This window comes from Polistes dominula, unplaced genomic scaffold (assembly GCF_049000335.1).
Source record: "Polistes dominula isolate Pdom_NZ unplaced genomic scaffold, Pdom_raw_medaka contig_241, whole genome shotgun sequence".
In the NCBI taxonomy this organism is placed as follows: domain Eukaryota; kingdom Metazoa; phylum Arthropoda; class Insecta; order Hymenoptera; family Vespidae; genus Polistes; species Polistes dominula.
Window position 1 is genome coordinate 2,638 of NW_028300875.1, and position 20,722 is coordinate 23,359.

The 20,722-nt window shown below is 29.6% G+C and overlaps 2 protein-coding genes across 2 annotated transcripts; both read left to right on the top strand.

The window, feature by feature from the left end:
• The first annotated feature begins 9,385 nt into the window (after positions 1-9,385).
• Positions 9,386-10,316, top strand: LOC149033688 (uncharacterized). Its single transcript, XM_089171332.1, has 2 exons — positions 9,386-9,717; positions 10,071-10,316. The coding sequence occupies exon 1, from the start codon at positions 9,406-9,408 to the stop codon at positions 9,709-9,711; it is 306 nt and encodes a 101-aa protein (XP_089027458.1). The 5' UTR covers positions 9,386-9,405; the 3' UTR covers positions 9,712-9,717; positions 10,071-10,316.
• Positions 10,317-15,958: 5,642 nt separating this feature from the next.
• On the top strand, positions 15,959-16,743 carry LOC107073459 (uncharacterized). The gene is made up of 2 exons (XM_089171172.1): positions 15,959-16,279; positions 16,408-16,743. The coding sequence occupies exons 1-2, from the start codon at positions 15,959-15,961 to the stop codon at positions 16,741-16,743; spliced, it is 657 nt and encodes a 218-aa protein (XP_089027298.1).
• The last annotated feature ends 3,979 nt before the right edge of the window (positions 16,744-20,722 follow it).

Sequence of the window (20,722 nt, forward strand, 5' to 3'; positions counted from 1 at the left end):
CTCAAGTATTCCATACACAATAAACCAAATTTACGTTTATTTTTAAATTCAACGTCAAACCGCTCTCTTTAAACATTATAATACAAATTCAAGATTTTCCATTAATTGATCCCAAGTAGTTGCATGAATAAAGGCATTGTCAAAGAAGTTAAAAGCAATCCCTTTTCTCTTTAGCCTGTCTCAAAAGCTAGTTCCATTAATTTAGAATAAATACATAGGAGCACACGCATCAACCCTAACATTGCTCTTTCAAACGTGCCAGTAGCAGTGGTCTCTGTAATAAACGTGAGTTAACTCTTTCGCTTTCTCCGTAAGGGGCATCTTAAAGTAACAGTAGATAAAGATCTAAGGCTATAAAATATCGAGCTTCAGAAATTTCTTGTAATAACTCATCAAGGTTTGGGATTGGAAAATGTACGCGTTTTTGTAATTTGATTAACTTCTCTTATAATCTATTAACATTCTAGCTGATCCGTCTTTCTTTCGTACGACGAATGCAGTGAAGCTCACGTAATGTTTAGGTTGTCTCCGTAAAATTCCTACTCGCTTATACTCGTCAATCCAAATTTTCTAAATCGTGTCTATCCTTAGCATTTAATCTATATTGTTTTGAACAAATAGGCTTATCATCAACGACTGAATATCATAGTTACTAAATCGGTTTTTCCAATTTCATCCAATCCCTTAGCTATACAAATTCTATAAGTATTCAATAAATCTAATAATTTTTGTTTTTGTTCAGTCGTCACGCTAGGATCTGTTATAATTTCTTCTGATTCAATTGGTTCATATCTAGGTTTTAGTTCAGTTACCGAGGTTATCGATAATACTGATTCGCCAATTTTCTCATATATCTTAATATTTTTTCATCTTACTTGAATCATTTACAATCGGTACTTCTAATTCATGTGTATCAGCTTGAACTCTGACAAAATCTAATCGTTCCTTGCTCTACAATTACATTATCTAAGGAACGCATTTTAAACGTTGCCGCTTCCTGTATTTCATTTACATTAACAACAGAGAATTTAAGTTCATTTCCGTAACGAGTATAGGTTATATCGGACGCTTCGGTTAATGGTTGTCCTATAATTATATCTTCTTTCTGAGCTGTGTCAGGTACAACTCTCAATGTAGTATCGCGCGGTTTCAAATTATCTAACTGAATTGGTACAATAACAACACCAGGTGATTCTACTCTCTGACCTCCAAAGCCTTCTAAACTAGAACGAATATTGTTTACTTTAAAACCAGCACATAAAACGGCAGTCACTCGAATCGTACATACTAGCTCCCATATCTATAAGCGCTGTAAAACTTTTAGAATCTACTTTTATTTCGCGAATGAATTTACTTCCTACTTTAGAATTATTTACTTCACTTAGTACATTTACCACTTTTGACTTATTAAGAGAACAACTAGTTGCTATATGTCCGGGACGTTACAAGAAAACAAGTGATTTCGCGTTTCGGTTTAGTACACGCACGAAAAATATGCCCGATATCTCCGCAATTATAACACTTTACCGATTTTTCTCGACCTTCAAGTGTAGACGCACTCGTAGTTGTAGTTGCAGTTCTGCTAGCCTCGAACCTGGCTTGTGGCGCCATCTTCCGTCGCAGCTCTTGTAGTTCTTGTAGTCGGAGCGCTTCCGCGCTTTCTGCTTTCAAATTCTTATTTTTATTATTATCCCTTTGGTTAGGATGTAAACTCCGCCGATCGCGTTGTTCCGTAATTCGTTGAATTCGACCACTATGCACTTTTTCAATTCGAATTAAATCTTGTAACATAGAATCGGTATTTTCATATATTTTCTGCCCAGGCATGTGTTGCGCTAACTCCCTTGACCATAATCCTGCGGCCACTTCATCACGTACGTCATCTATTTCAAAATTTAATCCTTCGCACAGCCAGACTTTATCAAGAAAATAATCTTGAATTAATTCATCGCGAGCTTGTACACGGGACATCATGACTTTTAGTTTTTTACTACGCGAACGCTTATATGTGAACGCCGATGTAAACGCTCCTTGAAAGCAACAAATGTAGTCAATGTTGTTGACTTGGTCATGAGCCATTTCCATGCGCCGCCCTTGAGTCGCGCTTTTGCTACACTCCAAAACAACAGCGTCCGTCCAATTATACAGTGTTTTTGTATTCATTAGTTCGTTGATCCAGGCTTGCGCCTTTTTTGGGCCTTCATTTCCATGAAATTCACGAATGAATTGTTGTGCGTTTGATGCTGATATAATTTGTCCTTGATCACTTGTCCAAGGTTACGTAGAACTTCTTGAAGATTTACAAAGGTTTCGGATTGTTGACGTATAACATCTCCTAACGATGAAAGCGCTGTCGATAAATGTTCCGATGTATCACTATTCATTTTCTGAGAACTCATAACTGACTGGCTATTTCGTTGAATTTCAGCCGTAACCCCTTGCATTTCTTCTAATTTCTTCTCATACATGTTGCGCTCTTCTTGTCTTCTCGCTTTTAGACGCTCGATTTCAGCTACAGCTTGTCTTAGCTGTTCTTCGGCAGACATTTTTGCAGATAAAAAGTCAGACAAATTATGTTTTTGAACAAATGCATCAAATTCGTCAGCAGCTTGAGACATCAAACTCCCATCTCATGCACGTAGTCACACTGATTCTAAGAATTCGTACTCAAACAAAAAGTCTTTAGCTTTTTCCAAATTTTCAATTCTAAACGCAGCAGTAGCACAACAAGTAAAGTCACAGTCAATTCTCAGAACTAAAATTTATTTTATTTAACTTTTGCACTAAAGTTTTTTTTTGTTATGATCCCACTTCTGAATTGTTATGATTGTCACTCACAAAAAAAAGAACGAACACTCAATATTTGAAAAGTAACTGAATAGTTTATTACTTATTATTATAAATGTATAATTACAATTGATTAAGAATGAATACACGGACTCTATTACTAAATTCAATCTCGCAGCACACTGCCTTTTTCTAAAATATAAACGATGCCTGGCATCCAACGAAAGTACTACTTTTCTTTTCGAATCGTCAATCTTCTTCTGCGGAGCGCAGCTCCCAAGAGAACGCTGAACGTATACACGCGACTCTCACGCCATCTATTCCATCGAACACGCACATACAACTAAGCTTACATACTAAATCTTTTATATTATTATTTTAGTCTTTAACAATTCTAAAATATTCTTTTTATCTTGTTCTTTGTGCTAAGATTTTTTATAACATTGTATTTCTTTCTTGAATAATCATATTCTAAAAAACCTTCATTTTTTGAGTTTTTTAAGCAAAAAATTCATTTATTTTTGTCTACTCCCATTCCACTGATTAACCAAATCTTACTTATGATCTCTTCCTTGTAAATTATTGATAACAATCTTCCGAACAACGCCACTTCTGTACTTTTCTTTGAGTATTCATAGGTACAATAAATGCACTTGTAATCTCCTTTTGGAATTCTTTTATCACTATTGCTAAAGAACCCACAGCATGTAGGTGTGTAACCAATTATTACAAAGATCACAGATATAAGAGATCAAAATCTTTTGATGAGCATAGACAAAAACATCTGATCTTTGTCTCATCCTCGACAATGCTACCTAAGTTCTTTTAGTTCTATTTCATCTATAGAAATATCGTTGTATATGTCATTTGAATTAGAAGCTTTATCTTTTCCTGAAATATTAGAATAAGAATCTTGAGTTACATGTTTTGGATGCTTATTGTTTTTCCCTAAAATATTTATATTTTCTATGTTAATACTATCATTTATTTTTTTATTGTTTAATGATAAAACATAGTTGACTTCATTCTCCTTTTCTAGCCTTATACTATTAGCCTTTTTATCAATATTAGATTTTTTAGTTGTATATAATTCTTTAGGAACAACACAGCTGTTTTTATTGGCTTGTATCCGAATGACCTCATTTTTATACACAAAATTATGATCATCTCCTGATTTGAATCCTTCGGGTTGATAATCATATGGCGCATTGTCGTTATATATCAGTTTGATCGTTACATACTTTTCTGAAGGAAGAGGTTCCAGTTTTAGAAGAGCTAAACAAAACTTCTTGATGTTAACGTTCATTTCTTCTTCATTTGATTTTTCATATTGAATATCAAATGAATACGATTCTACGATATCCTCAGGTGCGTTTGGATCTAAATATATTGCTACAATAAATTTAGATATGTATTTATGATCAATAGCTCTATTGATATCTGTTTCAATCAATTGTAGTAAAGAACTTGTAGCTTCGTTCTCGCGTATCTTTTTTATTGTTAAGATACCAAACTTAATAGTTTTAAAGTTCTTCTCGTCAAATAATTCCCTTAAATATGCAATACAACTAAATGTAGTGAAAACAACTTTTTGTATTTGCTTTTGCTTCTGGATTTGCATAAAAAAGAAATTAATTTATAAGATACTAGCAGAGCTATCCCGTTTAAAACGGGATGCTGTAAAGATTCTATTCCCTTATCTGTTATTTTGTTCTGTTCAAGTTCTGTATGTGTGACTGTTGTACTTTTAATTTCACAAAATCACAACTTATTTATAAAGTATTCAGAAATTAATCGAATTTAGACATGGTACACATAAAAATGCTTCATAATCTTATATAATTATGAAACTCAAATTATCAGAACGTCATAAGCAAAAACTACAACTTTACGTTTTACACAATTTTTTTCTTTTCTAAAAATAGGGGTTAAAAAATTATTTTAAAATCCTCTTATTAATATGATAAAGTAACATAAGTCATAAAAATAACATTTTTTAAATTTATATATCTTTTTGTGGCGGTAATAGCAGGAAGACGGCCTGAGCATAGAAACGCTTCTATGATGCTCGTCCCTGTGCCACTCAATAATGGTTTATGGTTAAAATATTTATTTGTCATAATGTTTCTTGAGGTTAAATTTTTAAAATTTATTTATATAAAAATTTTTTTAGTAAAAATTTTATAATAATGTGGAATATAATACCACATATTACCCCCTCACGCAGCTTTAATATTTTTTATATGCGTCCAATTAAAGTCATCCTCTAATAGAACCCAAAAACCCTTTTTACCAACCTTTATTACTTTTTTAGGAAACAAATCATACTAAGGATCTAATTTGCTAGACTTAAGATTTCATTTGTAAACATAATCACCCTTTTATATTTAGCTTTGAATTTGATGTCTCTACATGGTCGACTATAGTCCCTGCATTTATTTTCAATGTCATAAAAATCTATACCTGTTACTAAACTAGATGGTGATGTTCGCAATGCTCTGTTATAATTAAGATTGATAGTATCTTCAATAGTTTGTACTATACTAGATAAAGATTTTCCTTTGGAAGAAGTCAATATGAACGTTATAGTCATATTAAGCCTCTCTGAAACCCCATTACTTGATGGTGTAAATATATTCTGGAACTAAAATTTGTTGTATACCATTTTCAGTAAAATACTTTCGAACCGCGTTATTGTCATTGTCGTATGTAAAATTATAATTTTTAACCCCTATGCAGGATTTGTCAACACCATTAAACGATAGTCATATTGTTTACCATTGTCAGAAATAACGTATTTAGGTTTAGGAAATTTTAAAGACCAATCTATCAAACTGTTAATTACACTTTCTGCTGTGACCTTCTCGTAGAAATAAATTCTTGTGTATCTAGTAAAAATGTCTGTAAAGGTAATGAAATATCCTACCTCACCAACACAATCTGTTTTATAGCCACTTAAATTAAAAGGCCCATAAATGTATGTTGAGAGTCTTCAATTCTTCCATTTGCGGTTATCTTGTTATCCTTGTTCTCTCGATAAGCAACAATTTTACATCTTTTGCAGATAATGCAAGACTTAATAACTTCTTTTATATGATTCACAATGTTTTTTATATAAATTCTACTTCTCAGATTATTATACATTGTTGAGATGCCACGATGTCTACTTATTTCATGAACTTTCTGTAAAAATTCTGCTATTTTAGATTTACTAATAATGACTCTATTTTTTAAATCCTTTAAAATATCTCCTGATAACGTCTTTTTGCTGGCCCATTTGACTAGATTTACATATTCTGTTTTCTTTTCTGTTGATTTAATCTGCCAACAACGAGATATTTGATCAGCAATCACATTTTCTTTTCCACTTTGATGAGTAAGTGAATAATTGTATTCATTCATAAGTAGTTTCCAGCAAATGATTCGTGAAGTAGCTTTTTGTTATCAGATAAACAATTATTACTGTCTGTTAGAACTTCGGTGTAGTGACCTTGAATAATTTTCTTGAAATGTATGAAGGATAGCAATATTGCTAGATATTCCTTTTCTACCATGCTATAATTTAACTCTGAACCATTAAGTTTCTTAGAATAATATCCTATAACCTTGTCTTCTTGTTGTCGCAGCACACTTCCTAAACCAATATCTGATGCGTCGCACTCAAGCACAAACTTTTTACTGTAGTCAGGAAAACTTAATCGTACATTGATTCTAATCTCTTTTTCAATTAGTTTTAATTCATTCTGCATTCTTGAATTAATTTGGATCTTCTCTGTATTATCTCTCTAAAAGATTTGTTACCTCATATATTCTTGTAGACAAACATGGTATAAACTTTCTGTACCAATTTAGCGTTCCAATCAATCTTTTGGACGTCTTTTTTTGTTTTCACAGGCTTATCTAGTATTTTAGTATCCAGACTTTTTGTTTTTGGATAAAGTCCTTCTGTTAGCAAATGTAATAGATACTTGCTTAGCGTCTTTTAATTCACTTTTAATTTTCCCCAACGCTTTTGTGGAAACGTAATTATGGTCAGACCCATCATCTAGCACAAAGGTAGTAGGGATGTCTCTTATGAAACCTCAATTTCCAGGTCAACTGATACGTCACATCTTGTTTCCGAAATCATAAAAATTTTTGAACTTGTTTTATTTTTAGTGTTTTCCAAGGATTCAGACTGTTCTTTTTTCTTTGACGACTTTTTCTTTATTCAAAATGCACTCTTCAGTGTTATGAGACTTCATTTTATGAAGTTTGCACCATTTCTTGGCATTAATAAGTGAATTTGTGCTGACTTGACTTTCAAACTCTGTCTTTTGAGTAGTGTTCACTTGAAGATTTTCTAATCCAGCTTGTAATAGATTCCCATCCCTCAATTCTCTTTAAAAAATTCAAGGTATTAAATACGTCATTAAGAGAGACATTCTGTTTTAAAATCTCCATATAGGTATACTTACCTAATCCCTTGCAAAAAACTTCGAATAGCTTCCTATCTGTCTCGTTTTTTGTTAAATTATTAGTGATACTGTAAACTCTTACCAAATTCTCAACTTCCCTAAAATAACCGTCAATAGTTCTAAAGTTAACTTGCCTTAAGCTATCCATGCGATTGATTACCAACATGTTCTCATTTTTAGGAAAAGCTATATTTAGAAGCTCAATTCTCAATTTAATGTAGCTACTGTTAGACAATTTCAATTTATTTTCTTCATCCTCAATTAAAGAGTAAAATAGCGCCCATTTGTTCATCACTCCATGAGTTAGCTACTCCAAGTTTCTCAAATCTCGACAGCTCGTCAAGTGTACAATCTCTCTTGACAGACTTGATCTTCATTATTTTCTCTTTCAGAGTTATTTCAACGCCTTTGATCTTTTTTTTCAAAGGTAACATAATCTTCAGGATTATGATCTTTTGTTTTTTGTGCTATTGAATTCAATGTGGCGGTACTGGCAGGAAGACGGCCTGAGCATGGAAACGCTTCTATGATGCTCGTCCCTGTGCCACTCAATAATGGTTTATGGTTAAAATATTTATTTGCCATAATGTTTCTTAGGGTTAAATTTTTAAAATTTATTTATAATATATAAAACTAGCAGAGCTATCCCATTTAAAACGGGACTGGGGAAGATTCGCACCTTGATGTTTTATTTTGTTCTTTTTGCATTTTATATTTCTGACTGTCTTACTTTTTTTTCAAAACATCATAACTCATATCTAAAGTTTTCAAAAATAAATCAAACTCAAACATAGTACCAGTAATAATGCTTTTAAAACATATTTAAAACCAAAATTTAAATCTTTATAGTCTTTTAATTAATTATAACAACTTTATTGTTTTACATAAATTTCTTTCTTTTTTTTGGAAGAGGGGTTAAAAAATTATTTTGAAATCCTTTTATTAATATGATTTTTAGTAAAAATTTTAGCAGCATGTGGAATATAATACATCACTTTTTTTTAATAGAACACACAATCTTTCTCAATATAAATATATTTGTTTAGATAGATTAGATAAAAAGTTTTAACTTAACTCTTGTTTCAATGCTTGTCTCAAAAGGGTCTTCTGTATGGCTCTAGAGTAAAAATTAAATTTTGCTCTCCTAGATTATACAACGAAGCTCTATAATTAATTATTACTCTTCTGTATACTTTTTGTTGTAATAGTCCTTAACTATCTCTCTTCATGTATAAGGAATTAGTATTGACTTATAAGTCTTAAAGACTATAAACTGTTTTATGGAGATAAAACTTATATTCTTTCACTGAAATGACTATTTAATTTTCAGATTAAACAATAAAGATGGAGTATAAAATATCATCAATATATATAAAAAGTTTGAATTTTCGTTTTTATTTATTTTTTTAACCCCTGTTTTTTTTTGAATTTTAAGATTTTTTGTGTAATTTTTGCTTATGCCCACATTTAAACATACAAAATTATCAAAAAAGTTATAAAAAACTGGTTTTTAGTTAAGGGAACCTTCTACTCTGCAATTTTTAAAAAATTAAATTTTTTTTTTTACATTTTTCGAATGTATATATATGTAGAAATATTGTGTTAAAATTTCAACAAGATCCGATGTCTCTAACTACATTATTTTGCTGCCTGAACGTAACTACCTCGGACCGCTTTCCTGAGCGTTCGGCGCGCACGGTTCTTATATCGGCTACGGAGACTCCAAGACTTTTAAAATGCTGCTTTATTATCATCCATACGGTGAAGATTTCATTGTTAAAAAGTTGAAGTGTATTTTGCATGTGACAAAATATATTTTTAAGCGCGCTAATAAGGCAAGAAAAGCTCTCATACAAAAGAAGAAAATTTAAAAGAAAAACGCCGAACCGCAAAAAAAAAAAGAACTGTAGCAAAAACAGTAGTGAAGAGAAAAATGACTGTTGTGAAAAAAGTTCCTGAAGTAAAAACCAAAAATTTACAATCAAATTGATGAAAGAACTCTCAGAGATCTACGGTTTACCATTTAGAAGAAATTTGAATTCTTCATAGGATATGCGTAACGAGATTTGGGCAGGATACTACCACAAAATTTCGACTGATGCCAAGCTGAAGCATTCTAAGTGTTCCATCGACTGGTGAAAGTACCTCAAATCTAAGGTACATGGCACCTAAACACATGTTTAACGGCAAAAAAGTTGTTGAAATTGCGTGCAAAGTTTCTGCATGTATCTTTAACAAAGGATTTCGAACAGTGATGAAGATAATGGAAACGATGGGCATGAAACTTGGGCCAGGAGCGATCGACTTTGCTAAAAGACGCGACGACCGACGTATCGAATCTGCGAACCGTCGTAGCTCTGAGTGCTCAAAAGATGCCAGATCAAAGTGGAAGAAGGCAAGACTGGAAGAAATTGAAGAATATGAACAAGAAGAAGGTCTATTGTACGGTCCAGGCATCGCAGATTAAGTTTAGGTAAGAATTTTTAACGATTTTGAGTAAAAAAAAACTTTAAACGCGTTTATCTCGAAACTATGTTTTGAAATACTAGCTCCATCGTATCTCACGAACCAGTAAACCAATTCTTATAAAATTTAATCCACATATTCTACACATGAGCTGTAACAAAGTGACGGAGAGTTTTTTCTTATATTTTAATTTTTACTATTTATTTTTAGTCAAAAACAATGAAAAAAAAGGTCAAATTTACGTTTTTTTTTGTAATTTGTCCACCATTTTTTTATTTATTGATAAAATTTTTATATAAAACTGTCACTTTGTAGCTGAAGTCATACAGAATATAAAACCATTTTACTTTTATGTTTCAGGTAAGCCATTCTCAAGTTCTGATGGAGCTACCAAAGCACTATAGTTTTAAGGTGTTTTCTTATACTACTGTTTTTGCAATAAAAAATTAATTAAAATGAAAAAAATAAAAATTCATTTATATAGTTTAAGACTCAATTTAACAAACCCAACAATTTTTATATCGATATCTTTTATAGTTTTCTTGGAAAAAATTCGCGAAAATAGCCTTTTTTTTAGGTGCTCAGAGTAGAAGGTCCCCTTAAGACTCAATTTAACAAACCCAACAACTTTTATATCGATATCTTTTATAGTTTTCTTCGAAAAAATTCGCGAAAATAGCCTTTTTTTAGGTGCTCTAGAGTAGAAGGTCCCCTTAAAGAGTTACATATACCCCTTCCGTTTACTTCAAATCCCATTCTTAGAATGGGTACCTTTAGCTAGTCATTATCACTATATATAAAAGAATGTTTTTTTAATTTTTTAACCCCTCTTCCAAAAAAAAGTAGAAAAATTGTGTAAAACAGTAAAGTAATTATTATTGATTAAAAGATGTAGATGATTTAATTTTTAGAATCAAATATGTTTTTGAAGCATTTTTATGTGTACTTTGTCACATTTTGATTCATTTCTAAAAACTTTAAATATAAATTATGATGTGAGAAAAGCAAGACAGTCTCATACATGCAGAATTTATAGAAAAAAATAAAAAATAAGAGTGCAAATCTTTACGATTCCCGTTTTAAAGGAGATAGCTCTGCTAGTCATCATCAATATATATAAAAAGTTTGAATTTTCATTTTTAATTATTTTTTTAACCCTTGTTTTTTGTGAATTTTTAAGATTTTTTGTGTAATTTTTGCTCATGGTTAATATTTGAATACTTGAAACGTATAAGAAAGCAAGAGAGGACCTGAATTTAATATAAAGAGATATTTATTTACTTATACACTCTTTTAAAAACCCATTCTGAGAATGGGTAGCTTTAGCTAGTAATAAATAAAAAAAATTTAAAATAACCTTATAAACAGATAGAACCTGAAAATATTAGGAATAACATTGTAAATAAAGAGTAGCTTACATTTCATATTTTTAAAAGAATAGCATGCATATAGTATATTAATCATTTAAATATTTTTCATTATTTAAATAGATTTCTAGAATAACACTCAAGGTTAAGTAATTAGCTTTTTACTGTCAAAACAGTCTGGAAAAATAAATAAAAAGATCTTGTTTTATGCAAATATTTTTTTTAGAATAAACAGAGTTGTTTCTAGGGATTTAATAACAAAAAAGAATAACCAATTTAAAAGTTGGAGCTAACAAATAAAATATCTTTGCTAAAGATGATTGAGTTTTTTGTTTAATCTCCAACCAATAAAATTTAGAAATAAAAAATATAATCTTATGAAAGAAAAATAAGTAAACTTCAAACTTCTATTATTTTCTTTAATTTTATGTAATTTTTATTTTCTTAACATAGAGCTACTATATCTTATTGATATAATTTATAAGTTTTCTTTTTGACATAGTTTTTTTCTATGCCTCTGTACAAAAGGCTTTAAATTTTTTGAAGAATACAATTGACGTGTTTCTGTCCTCAGTCAAATATTCAGTTAGAAAGAAAAATCACATAGAATAAAGAAGATTTTAAGATAAAACTTATTAAAAATTTAAATAGCAAATAAAGTAACCTTAACAATATAAAAAACTAAAAATTAAACAAAAAAACAGAAAACACAGAATAGATTTTTATCTAAAGGAGCTAAATATGATTACTATTAAAATTCATAAGTCATATATTTAATTTTTATACATTATTTTCTTTAGATAGATCATTAGACTTTTTTAAAAAATATATATATCAGAATTCAAACTTTTAAGGAATTTAAGAAAAATAATTTGTCTGTACTTTGTGGTGCAAACAATAAAAATTTTTTCGCTAAAGACAAACACAAGTTAAGTTTCCTTTTATAGCATATTTATCTTTTGTATTAAAGAATATATATTTATTCCTAAATAAAAACAATTAGAAATCTTAGCAAATATTGAATCAGATATTTTTAGCATTTATCTAACGAAAGGTAAAATACTTTTTTACCCCTGTTTTTTCTCAATTTTCCAAGTTTTTACTTTTCATTCCAATATTTTACTTCTAATTCCAAAGAACTACTCAAAATTCTCTAAAGAATTACTTTAAAATATAAAAAAAAATTTCAAGCTTTTACCCATGATTCCAAAGAATTTTTAGAATAGCAAAAGCAGAGTAAGGAGCACATAGATGTGTTGTAAATTGCATTTCAATATAATTGAATGTGTTTAGGACTAGTTACATAATTTATATTTGGGGTACTATATAGTAGTATGATTATTAATAAACGTTGAAAAAATATTTGGTAAGTTTTAAGAGTAAATAAAAAGAACAATATTAAATAATCGCGATACTAAAATAAAAATTTACGATTTAAAGATTATTCTTTATTTAACGCTGATTTCTTTTTAATTGCATGCGACTTCCTTTCTCTTCGAGGCTTTAGATTTACCATAGAAACTTCAACCAAACTTAACTTTTTGTTTGAAATTAGATAAGAATAAACATGTTTACATTTTTTTTTTTGCGAAATTATGGCATGAACATACGATATCTTTCCAATTTTCAGCATTGTTATAGATACTTAAAAAGACAAAGCTTGAATAGAATTCATAAAATTCTCTAAATGTTTGGAAATCACCAAATAGTCCTTCTTTGATACGATTTAACTCTAAGTCACTGTATTTCTCTTTACATAATAAATATTTAACGTCGTCTTCACCTCTTAAAAATGATAAATTATATTTCTCATGACACATCTCTTCTTCTGTGTATAGAATTTTCTTCATACTATGAATACTGGTATATGTATTCATACTGTATGAACACTATACATACTGGTGCTAAATTCATTTAAAATTGTAAAGCACACATCAACAAAATCGCGAAAATTACACTTCGTCCAATTGACATACTTATTCTTTATAGTAAGATTAAATCTTTCCAATGCATTGTTTGTACTTGGACTAAACACATCGTAGGCTTCATACCAATTACTGTTGCGATCTATATATTGAGCTTTAAAATGATTAGAAAAAGCTTCTGTTTAACAAAAGTGTTTATACTTCTGTAAAAATAAGTTTATGCCTACTTTAAATATACTTTTAGATGTAAGAGCTTGAAGGAAGTTTATTTCATTTTTTGCATCAGCGTGAAATACCTTTTCAAGCTTGTTTATCGTTGCATTCATAAGCCTGTTAGTGTGTGCCCAACATGATGTCCTTAACGATCCATTTGAATAAAAAGCAACAGCTGCAGATATTTGGGGAGCGTTGTCCGCAATAAAATCTTTTTTAGAAACAAATTTTGTTTCGTGCTCAGAAGGAGAGAGAAGATGATTAATGATCCAAGTATTGGTATCTTAAAATTGTGAAATACATATTGCACTGTAAAAAAAACTTTCTGTTAGTATCTGAGACCCCCACAACAATAACTGGAAACCCGTAAATATTAAGTTTATAAGTTTCATCTAAGTGAATATTCCCACTTTCTCCTAACTGCTTTAAAAGTGCATCATGTGTGAATAACACTCTAATTGGGGTAGTTTTATAAGCCAAAATGAACGACTTTCCTTTATCAGATCTTTCTGTTCTACTAGCACAAATCTCTAAAAGATCACCTAATGTGAAGGTTGTTTGATTAAATGTAAATTTTTTCTTTTTCACGAGATATGAAGTTATAAATCTGCTTAACTTCAAGTTCTACAAATTTTGTTTTCATCAAATTATAGATATCTCGAGCTCTTGTAATGCCAAAATCGTAATATTTTTTGACCTCTTCTAATATAATTTTTCTACTTTGAGTAGCAACACTTTTAAATGTATTATAATTAAGGCAATCTTTAAAATGCTCCCCCAGTAGTAAAAAAATTCGAATAAAGATTTTTTAAGTTGTACGTAGTACGAATCTTGGCAGTGCATCCAAATTTTGTTTTATTTTTACAACAATAATATGTTGTCTTGAAAAATTGAGAAAAAAACTTGGAAAATTGAGAAAAAATAGGGGTAAAGAAGACGTGACCTCTAACGAAATACATAAGCATTCTTTAAAAATGTTTAAAGTAAAAAATAGTTGATTTTTAACAAAAAAATATTATTACATACTTAAATCATAACATAAAGAAGTAACAATAAACCAACCAGCCTTTTAATTTTAATTCAATAATTTATTTACTTTATATTTTTAATATTTTATCCTCAACTATTTTATAGTGCAAAGATATCCCGGCAGTTCTAGATTTTCTTGTAATTTCAATGACCTGTCCACTATGATCCCCTAGGTATCTACACACAGGATCTCTCTAAGAATTTTAGGCATCTGCTCACACTTAATTTTAAATTTCTCTAGAAATCTATTTTTTTCCTCTTCGCTAAGTATCCTGTGCTTTGATACAAGAATATGTTTCGTAATATTAATAACCAACTCCTCTTCTTTAAACATCTCAATGTTAAACTTCTCATTGCTGTTGATAACATTAGAACAAGCTGGACTTATCTTAGAATATACGATAAATATTATGTTATATATATTTTCCTTTTGATAGTCGGAAATCACGTTCTCTAAAGAAGATTTTCCTATTTTATCATCATTGTTTTGAGAAAAAGATTCTTCAATGAAAATTCCTCTGATCATAGATTGTATGCTCTCGCTCTCCGGAATTATAGCAATCACAACCTTAAGGGTTGTGATGTCGAATAGGCTTGCCTTCACAAGACTTAAAGATTAAGGTGATCTTTTCGTTGTCCTTTGTGAATTCTTAAAGCCCTTTGTCCACTGTGGCCTCTATAATCCTTGAAGATGTGTATTCGTAAGCGTCCGGTAAAGAACTAGAATGGATGTCCTTTTGTACTGGCCCAGCAGGGCGTAGGCACTAGGGGATGGAGAAGTGGGGAGGCGAGAGGTGGGGGTAGCTAGAGGGGCGCTTCGGTAGTTACTGGTGGTTGATTGATGCTCACGATGAGTATCGCTCTAGAATTTTGATGGAGGTGGACGCGCGCGAATTTTGAATACTGCTAATTACCGGATGATCCTTTCGGATCGTACAATCATCTAGGAAATGTACAGAGACAGGAGCATCACCCTTATAACAAATATATCTAAGAGAGAGTCTATTGGAGGATGCATTGGGAAATCTTGCTAAAAACTCATCATATGGTAAAACCTTCTGATCTGTTTTGTAACCTCTGTCACTTATCATTTCTACAGTTGTATTTCTACACAACCAAAGATTTCTATCCTTTTGATTTATTGACATTGAAGGGTGAAATTTTGTTATGTTATTTCTGTGAAATAAAAACGTCAAAAAAAAAAATAAAATCAACTAATTTTAATACAGATATTTTATAAAGTAAAAGACTAGATGAATTTCAATAAACTATGAGTTAGTTTCAAAAAATCATAAAAAGAGTTATATATTTAATAAAAATCACTTTATGTTCTTTCATTTTTAAAAAAGAAGTTACTTTATGATGTATTACCTTTAGACTACAACAAATCTCCTTAATTATATCTAAATAATTTTATATGACAGTACATTTGCAGGAATAATGAATTTTTTTAATGCGTAATTGTTATAGATATTTTCCAAGTAATAAAAAGTAACTATGTTCAAATTTTCGAAAAAGTTTCATACAAAAATTCTTTAGACCATCAATTGCGTGTTCCAAGCAGATCTCAGTAACATTTGTTTAAAAACACTAAGAGTCCGTAAGAAACGCTTTTTTGTCTATCTCAAATGTCTTTTCTATGATATTAATTACATATGAGACCTTTTTACAATCCCTTTACACTTTAATAATTTCTTGGTGAAATTCTACCCTTATGGGAAACAAACAATCGAAGATAAAAACCCCTTATGAAATTTTAAATATTGAACCTACATCTACAAAGAATGAAATCAGATCCGCATACATAAAGCTTATGTTACTACATCATCCTACGAGACAGAAGAAATCGGATCCACAGAAGGCAGTAGATATTACTAATGCTTATACAACTATTAAAAGTTCCACACCTTTATTTGAATATTATACAGAGGAGCTGTTTAAGAAAGATTTTATGAAATATGCAGCAGATTTTTATGAAAGAATAGGAGACTTCTGTGGAATTGTTTCTCCTGATTTTATCACAAATTACATTGAAGTATACAAGACATTCAATAGATTTAGACTTTACAAATGTGCTAGGAAGTTCAAGAATGAGAATGAGAAAAATTTATTTTGTTTTAATGTATTAAAAATTTCAAATATCATAAAAAAGTTGGATGATAGAATTGTAAAGGAAGATACAAAAGCTTTGAAAAAGCCGTAACATCGTCCGTCACAGTCGAGAGGAAACCAAATATTAAACCCTACTGTTGCAATGAATGTAAAAAGAATTTTAAATCTAAAAACCAATTGATAAATCACTATAACAGTAAAAAACATTATCTAGCGGTCGAAGAAATGGTAGAAGACCCTAAACTATTTGTACAAAGACAAATTCAAAGTATTGAAGATATTTCTTTTGAGGAAGAGGAAAGTAAAAATTTAAAAGATGAGATTACAGATATATTTGAACACTTGACCCTGCAAAAAAAACTTAGCTCTTATGAAGATGTACTTTAAAACCCCGAGATTAACCCTGTTTTAGAGAAAGACTAAGATAAAAGCTCTTTTAAAAAGGAGGTAAAGCCTCGTGGTGAACCAGAACGTCTTTAGAACGTGCTCTAAATGCAAATCTATCTTTGAAAATAGGATTACATTATTAAAGCATATTAAAGAGTCTCATACATAAAGTTATTATAATTCTAAAAGCGGATTTACAAATAATTGGTCTTCCTTGTTTAAGATAACTTTACAGAACAATAAACTTTTTAAAGATCTTGAAAAGTCTTACTCTTTTAAATACTTTTCTTATGTTTTCTACACTAGTCTTACTTTTCTTTATTTCTTTAAAAATTAGAGAACTGGTGGTCTCTTGAGAGAAGTATAAAGAAGGATTAATCAAGGAAGAATAAATCGAAGAATAAATTTTGGGATTAAACGTTACTTCTACACCATCCTTCTTTTCGATATCAAAATTATTTTTATTTTTACCAATAAATTTGGAGCTTTTAACTATCCCAGACTCGATTTTAAGATATTTAGAAACTCTATCTTCTTTCTCTTGGTTTTTAGTTTGCTTGATTATTTTGAGGTATTTAAATTGTCTTATTTTGTATAAAAAATATTCTAAGTTTGAAGTAAAAACAAAGACATCTTTTCCTAAAAATAAAGTTCCTTAAATGCTTGCAGAGTTGTAGTTCCATCTGTAAAGTTTAAGACATATTCCTTTTTAGCATCAATAGTAAAATATGACATTTTGTCGTTAATTTCTACCTTATCATTTTCGATTGAATTTACTAGATAGATGATCACGAGGGTGATACAGTTTTCTTTTTAAATAATTAAGCTTTACATCAGGTTTAAACAAATTTCTTTACAACAAAATCTTCGATCTTATGTAATTACAAAGTTTAAAGTTTTTCCTTAAAATGTCTTTTGGTTCTATGATAGTAATCTTTAAAAAAATATTTTTAACTCAAATTTCAGTATGAACAAATTATTTTATTTTAAGAACTAAATCACAATGTAGATATTTCGATATCGTTCTTTGTCCAATAAAATCCTCACAAGAACTAATCACATATAGTCAATAAATTTCTTATCCAGTCAATTTTTCACACCAAAAAATTTTGAAATTGGTGTTTTCTAACTCCTATGAAAGATTATTTAAAGTTTGTTTACTATGGCTGTTTCCATTCAGCTATCCTTGCCTTATTCACATTCAAAGAAGCCTCTAATTCTTTCACATTCTACAACATTCTAACTAAAACAACTGAAAATAATTTCTTGCACCTTCTTCACGTGCCTGCAATCCTTTTTTTGATATACTCATTCACCTGTTTTATCATATTCAAGATATTTGGTCCTCTTATAATACAAGAGGTAAATGTTGTAAATGATAACATTTTCTTGTTTCTTACGGATGTGCTTCTAGTTTTATCTGTATTCAGTAAAGATATAGAATTTAGAAATGGAATCATATTCTTTATTATTGTCTGTGTTAAATCTATGGTTTGGGTCACTAGCAGTAGAATGGAACACGTTACAAATATGTCTATGATTTATTTATCGTATTGCTTGCTGCTATTCTTCGGTTCTATGACCGCATTATTTTGTTTTTTGAGTATTTACAGGATAAGCATTCTATTTTTGTTTGCTTTTGAATTTTCACTGCTTACGTTGAGTTGTATTAGAAACCTTCTATTGATGAAAATTAGTTTGGCTGAGAACGATGACAATAGGTCTTTGTATACATTTTATATTGACATAGTGTATCTAACACACTTGCTTATCTTCTATGTGATTTTTATTTTTATAACCTCAATCAAATTTAAGATACCGCTTCCATGTTTTTAGATCGTCAGTTAATATCCTTGAAAAACTTACAACTAAAATTAAGTCCTAAAGATCATATATTAAACTTTGTAAAGATTTAGAAAAATGCAAATGAGGGAAAAGGAGATCCTACGTGTCCTATATGTAGAGAGGATATGGATATAGGCAAGAAACTCAAGTGTAGTCATGTGTTCCACTTAGAATGTCTGAAAAAATGGTGTGAGAGACAACAATTCTGTCCTATATGTAAGGTTGATCTGATGTTTAATCTAAAACAAGAGGTAATTTACATAGAGGATGTGGTTATTTCCGCTAGTGCCTATTACCATTGATGAATAAATGTTTCTATATTAACATTAAAATTACATATTTAAAGTGGTTACACATAAAAAGTTTTTTTAGTAAAAGGGTATGTTAACAGTGATAAAAAGTATTTACAAGTATTTTAGAAAACCTACAGGCTTTCTGCCCATAATGAACTATGTGAAAGCTGTCAGGATACTTGAAGTAAGAAACAAAGATGATTTGTATAAAATGTATAAGCATCTAATTAAAATTAATCATCCAGACAAAGGAGGATCTCCTTTTTAGCTAGTAAAATAAACGAAGCAAAGGCTTTTTTAGAAAACAACCGATAAAATATTCTGAGGAGATCTGAAAATTCAAAATTGGAAGGCTTGTCTTTTATCTAATAATAGGTGATCATAAACACTACTACAGATTTTCTTTGTCACTCAGTTAATTAAAGTTGCATTATTTCTACTTAAATATTTTGTCTTTGTGTGCATACAAGTGAACTACGAATTTGAACCAACCCTATGATAACAATAACTAGGATAATATGCATCTTCATTGATCATACATTTCATCTTGTTTTAAATAATTTTGAGAACCAATCAAAATTTTAAAAGAATGTTTCGCAGCTGATTAAGAAATCATTTTGTATTTCTTTTTTTTATGTCCTAAATTTAGATCTTTTTAGTAAAAATAGAATAAAATAACGCATGTAAATTTTAAAATCATTTTTATTTTGTATATTTTTTGTCCTTATGTCATGTATTTTTTGTGATCTTGCAAATGACAAAAAAAACATGATTTACGAAACTCAACATACTTATGCAATATTAGATAGGTTTCCTACGAGTAAAGGTCATATTCTTGTTATACCTAAAGCACACAGTGAATATCTTCATCTTTGTGACATGAAGATATTTCTGATACTCTTGTGGTCGTTAAATACATAGTTAAAAAGTTTGGTTACACAAAGTATAACATTTTACAGAACAATGTTCATATTCAAGAAGTATTACACGTACACTTCCATATTATTCCCTACGTTGATCAATTTCAATGTCTAAAGGTTAATTGGTCTAAATCGAAACCTAGTGATGAAGAGTATCAGAATGAGGTTATAATTTAAAAAAAAAGCTGATCGATAAAAAGTTAAAATAAAAGAAATATTTAGCATTTTTACTATCTTTAAGAGGATGATACAACATCAATATTTAATATTTCTCAATCTACTATTATTTCAAAATTTAAATAAATTTTTAAGAAAATCTAGAAGACAAAAAATTATTTTTTTATTGGTGATTTCTATGCAAGAATGATACAAATAAATTACTTAACTCTTGTGAAGAATAATTTCTATATGCTAAATAAAACTTTCAAGATAAATGCGTATTTTACTTAAATGTTATTTAAAAAGATTGACCTAGAAATACAATTAAGCCATTTTAATAATTTTTATTACAAAAGGATATAGGTAGAAGTTATCAACACTTTGTTAAAAGACTTAATCCTTGTACCTCTTATTTATCGAGAGTTATTGACGTAGATATGTATGTAAAACACAATAAAAATATTCAAATTGTTTATCCTAGGATGATAAATTCTAAAAAAACACTATTAATAAAGTCTATGCAAATGGTAGTGTAAAATAGAACAAATACTACAACAATTTTACGAAAAATTTTTGCCGTGTTTGTCTTTCAAATTAATAAACTAACTAAAGGTGCTTTTTTGAAACTTTATGTTCTCTGCAAAACTAAATTTAATATTATGTTTGCGTTTTAAAACTAATGTAATTCACTAGTAATATTTTTAAAATTTTTTAAGAACTTTTAATTATGTTATTATCTACGATTTGCATCAGATTTTCTCT

Excerpts from the sequence above, each read along its gene's own strand:
- LOC149033688 (XM_089171332.1), top strand. The coding sequence starts at position 9,406 with ATGGCACCTAAACACATGTTTAACGGCAAAAAAGTTGTTGAAATTGCG.
- LOC107073459 (XM_089171172.1), top strand. The coding sequence starts at position 15,959 with ATGGGAAACAAACAATCGAAGATAAAAACCCCTTATGAAATTTTAAAT. Across the intron at positions 16,280-16,407 it reads TTATCACAAATTACATTGAA|AATTGTAAAGGAAGATACAA; the intron begins GTATACAAGACA and ends GTTGGATGATAG.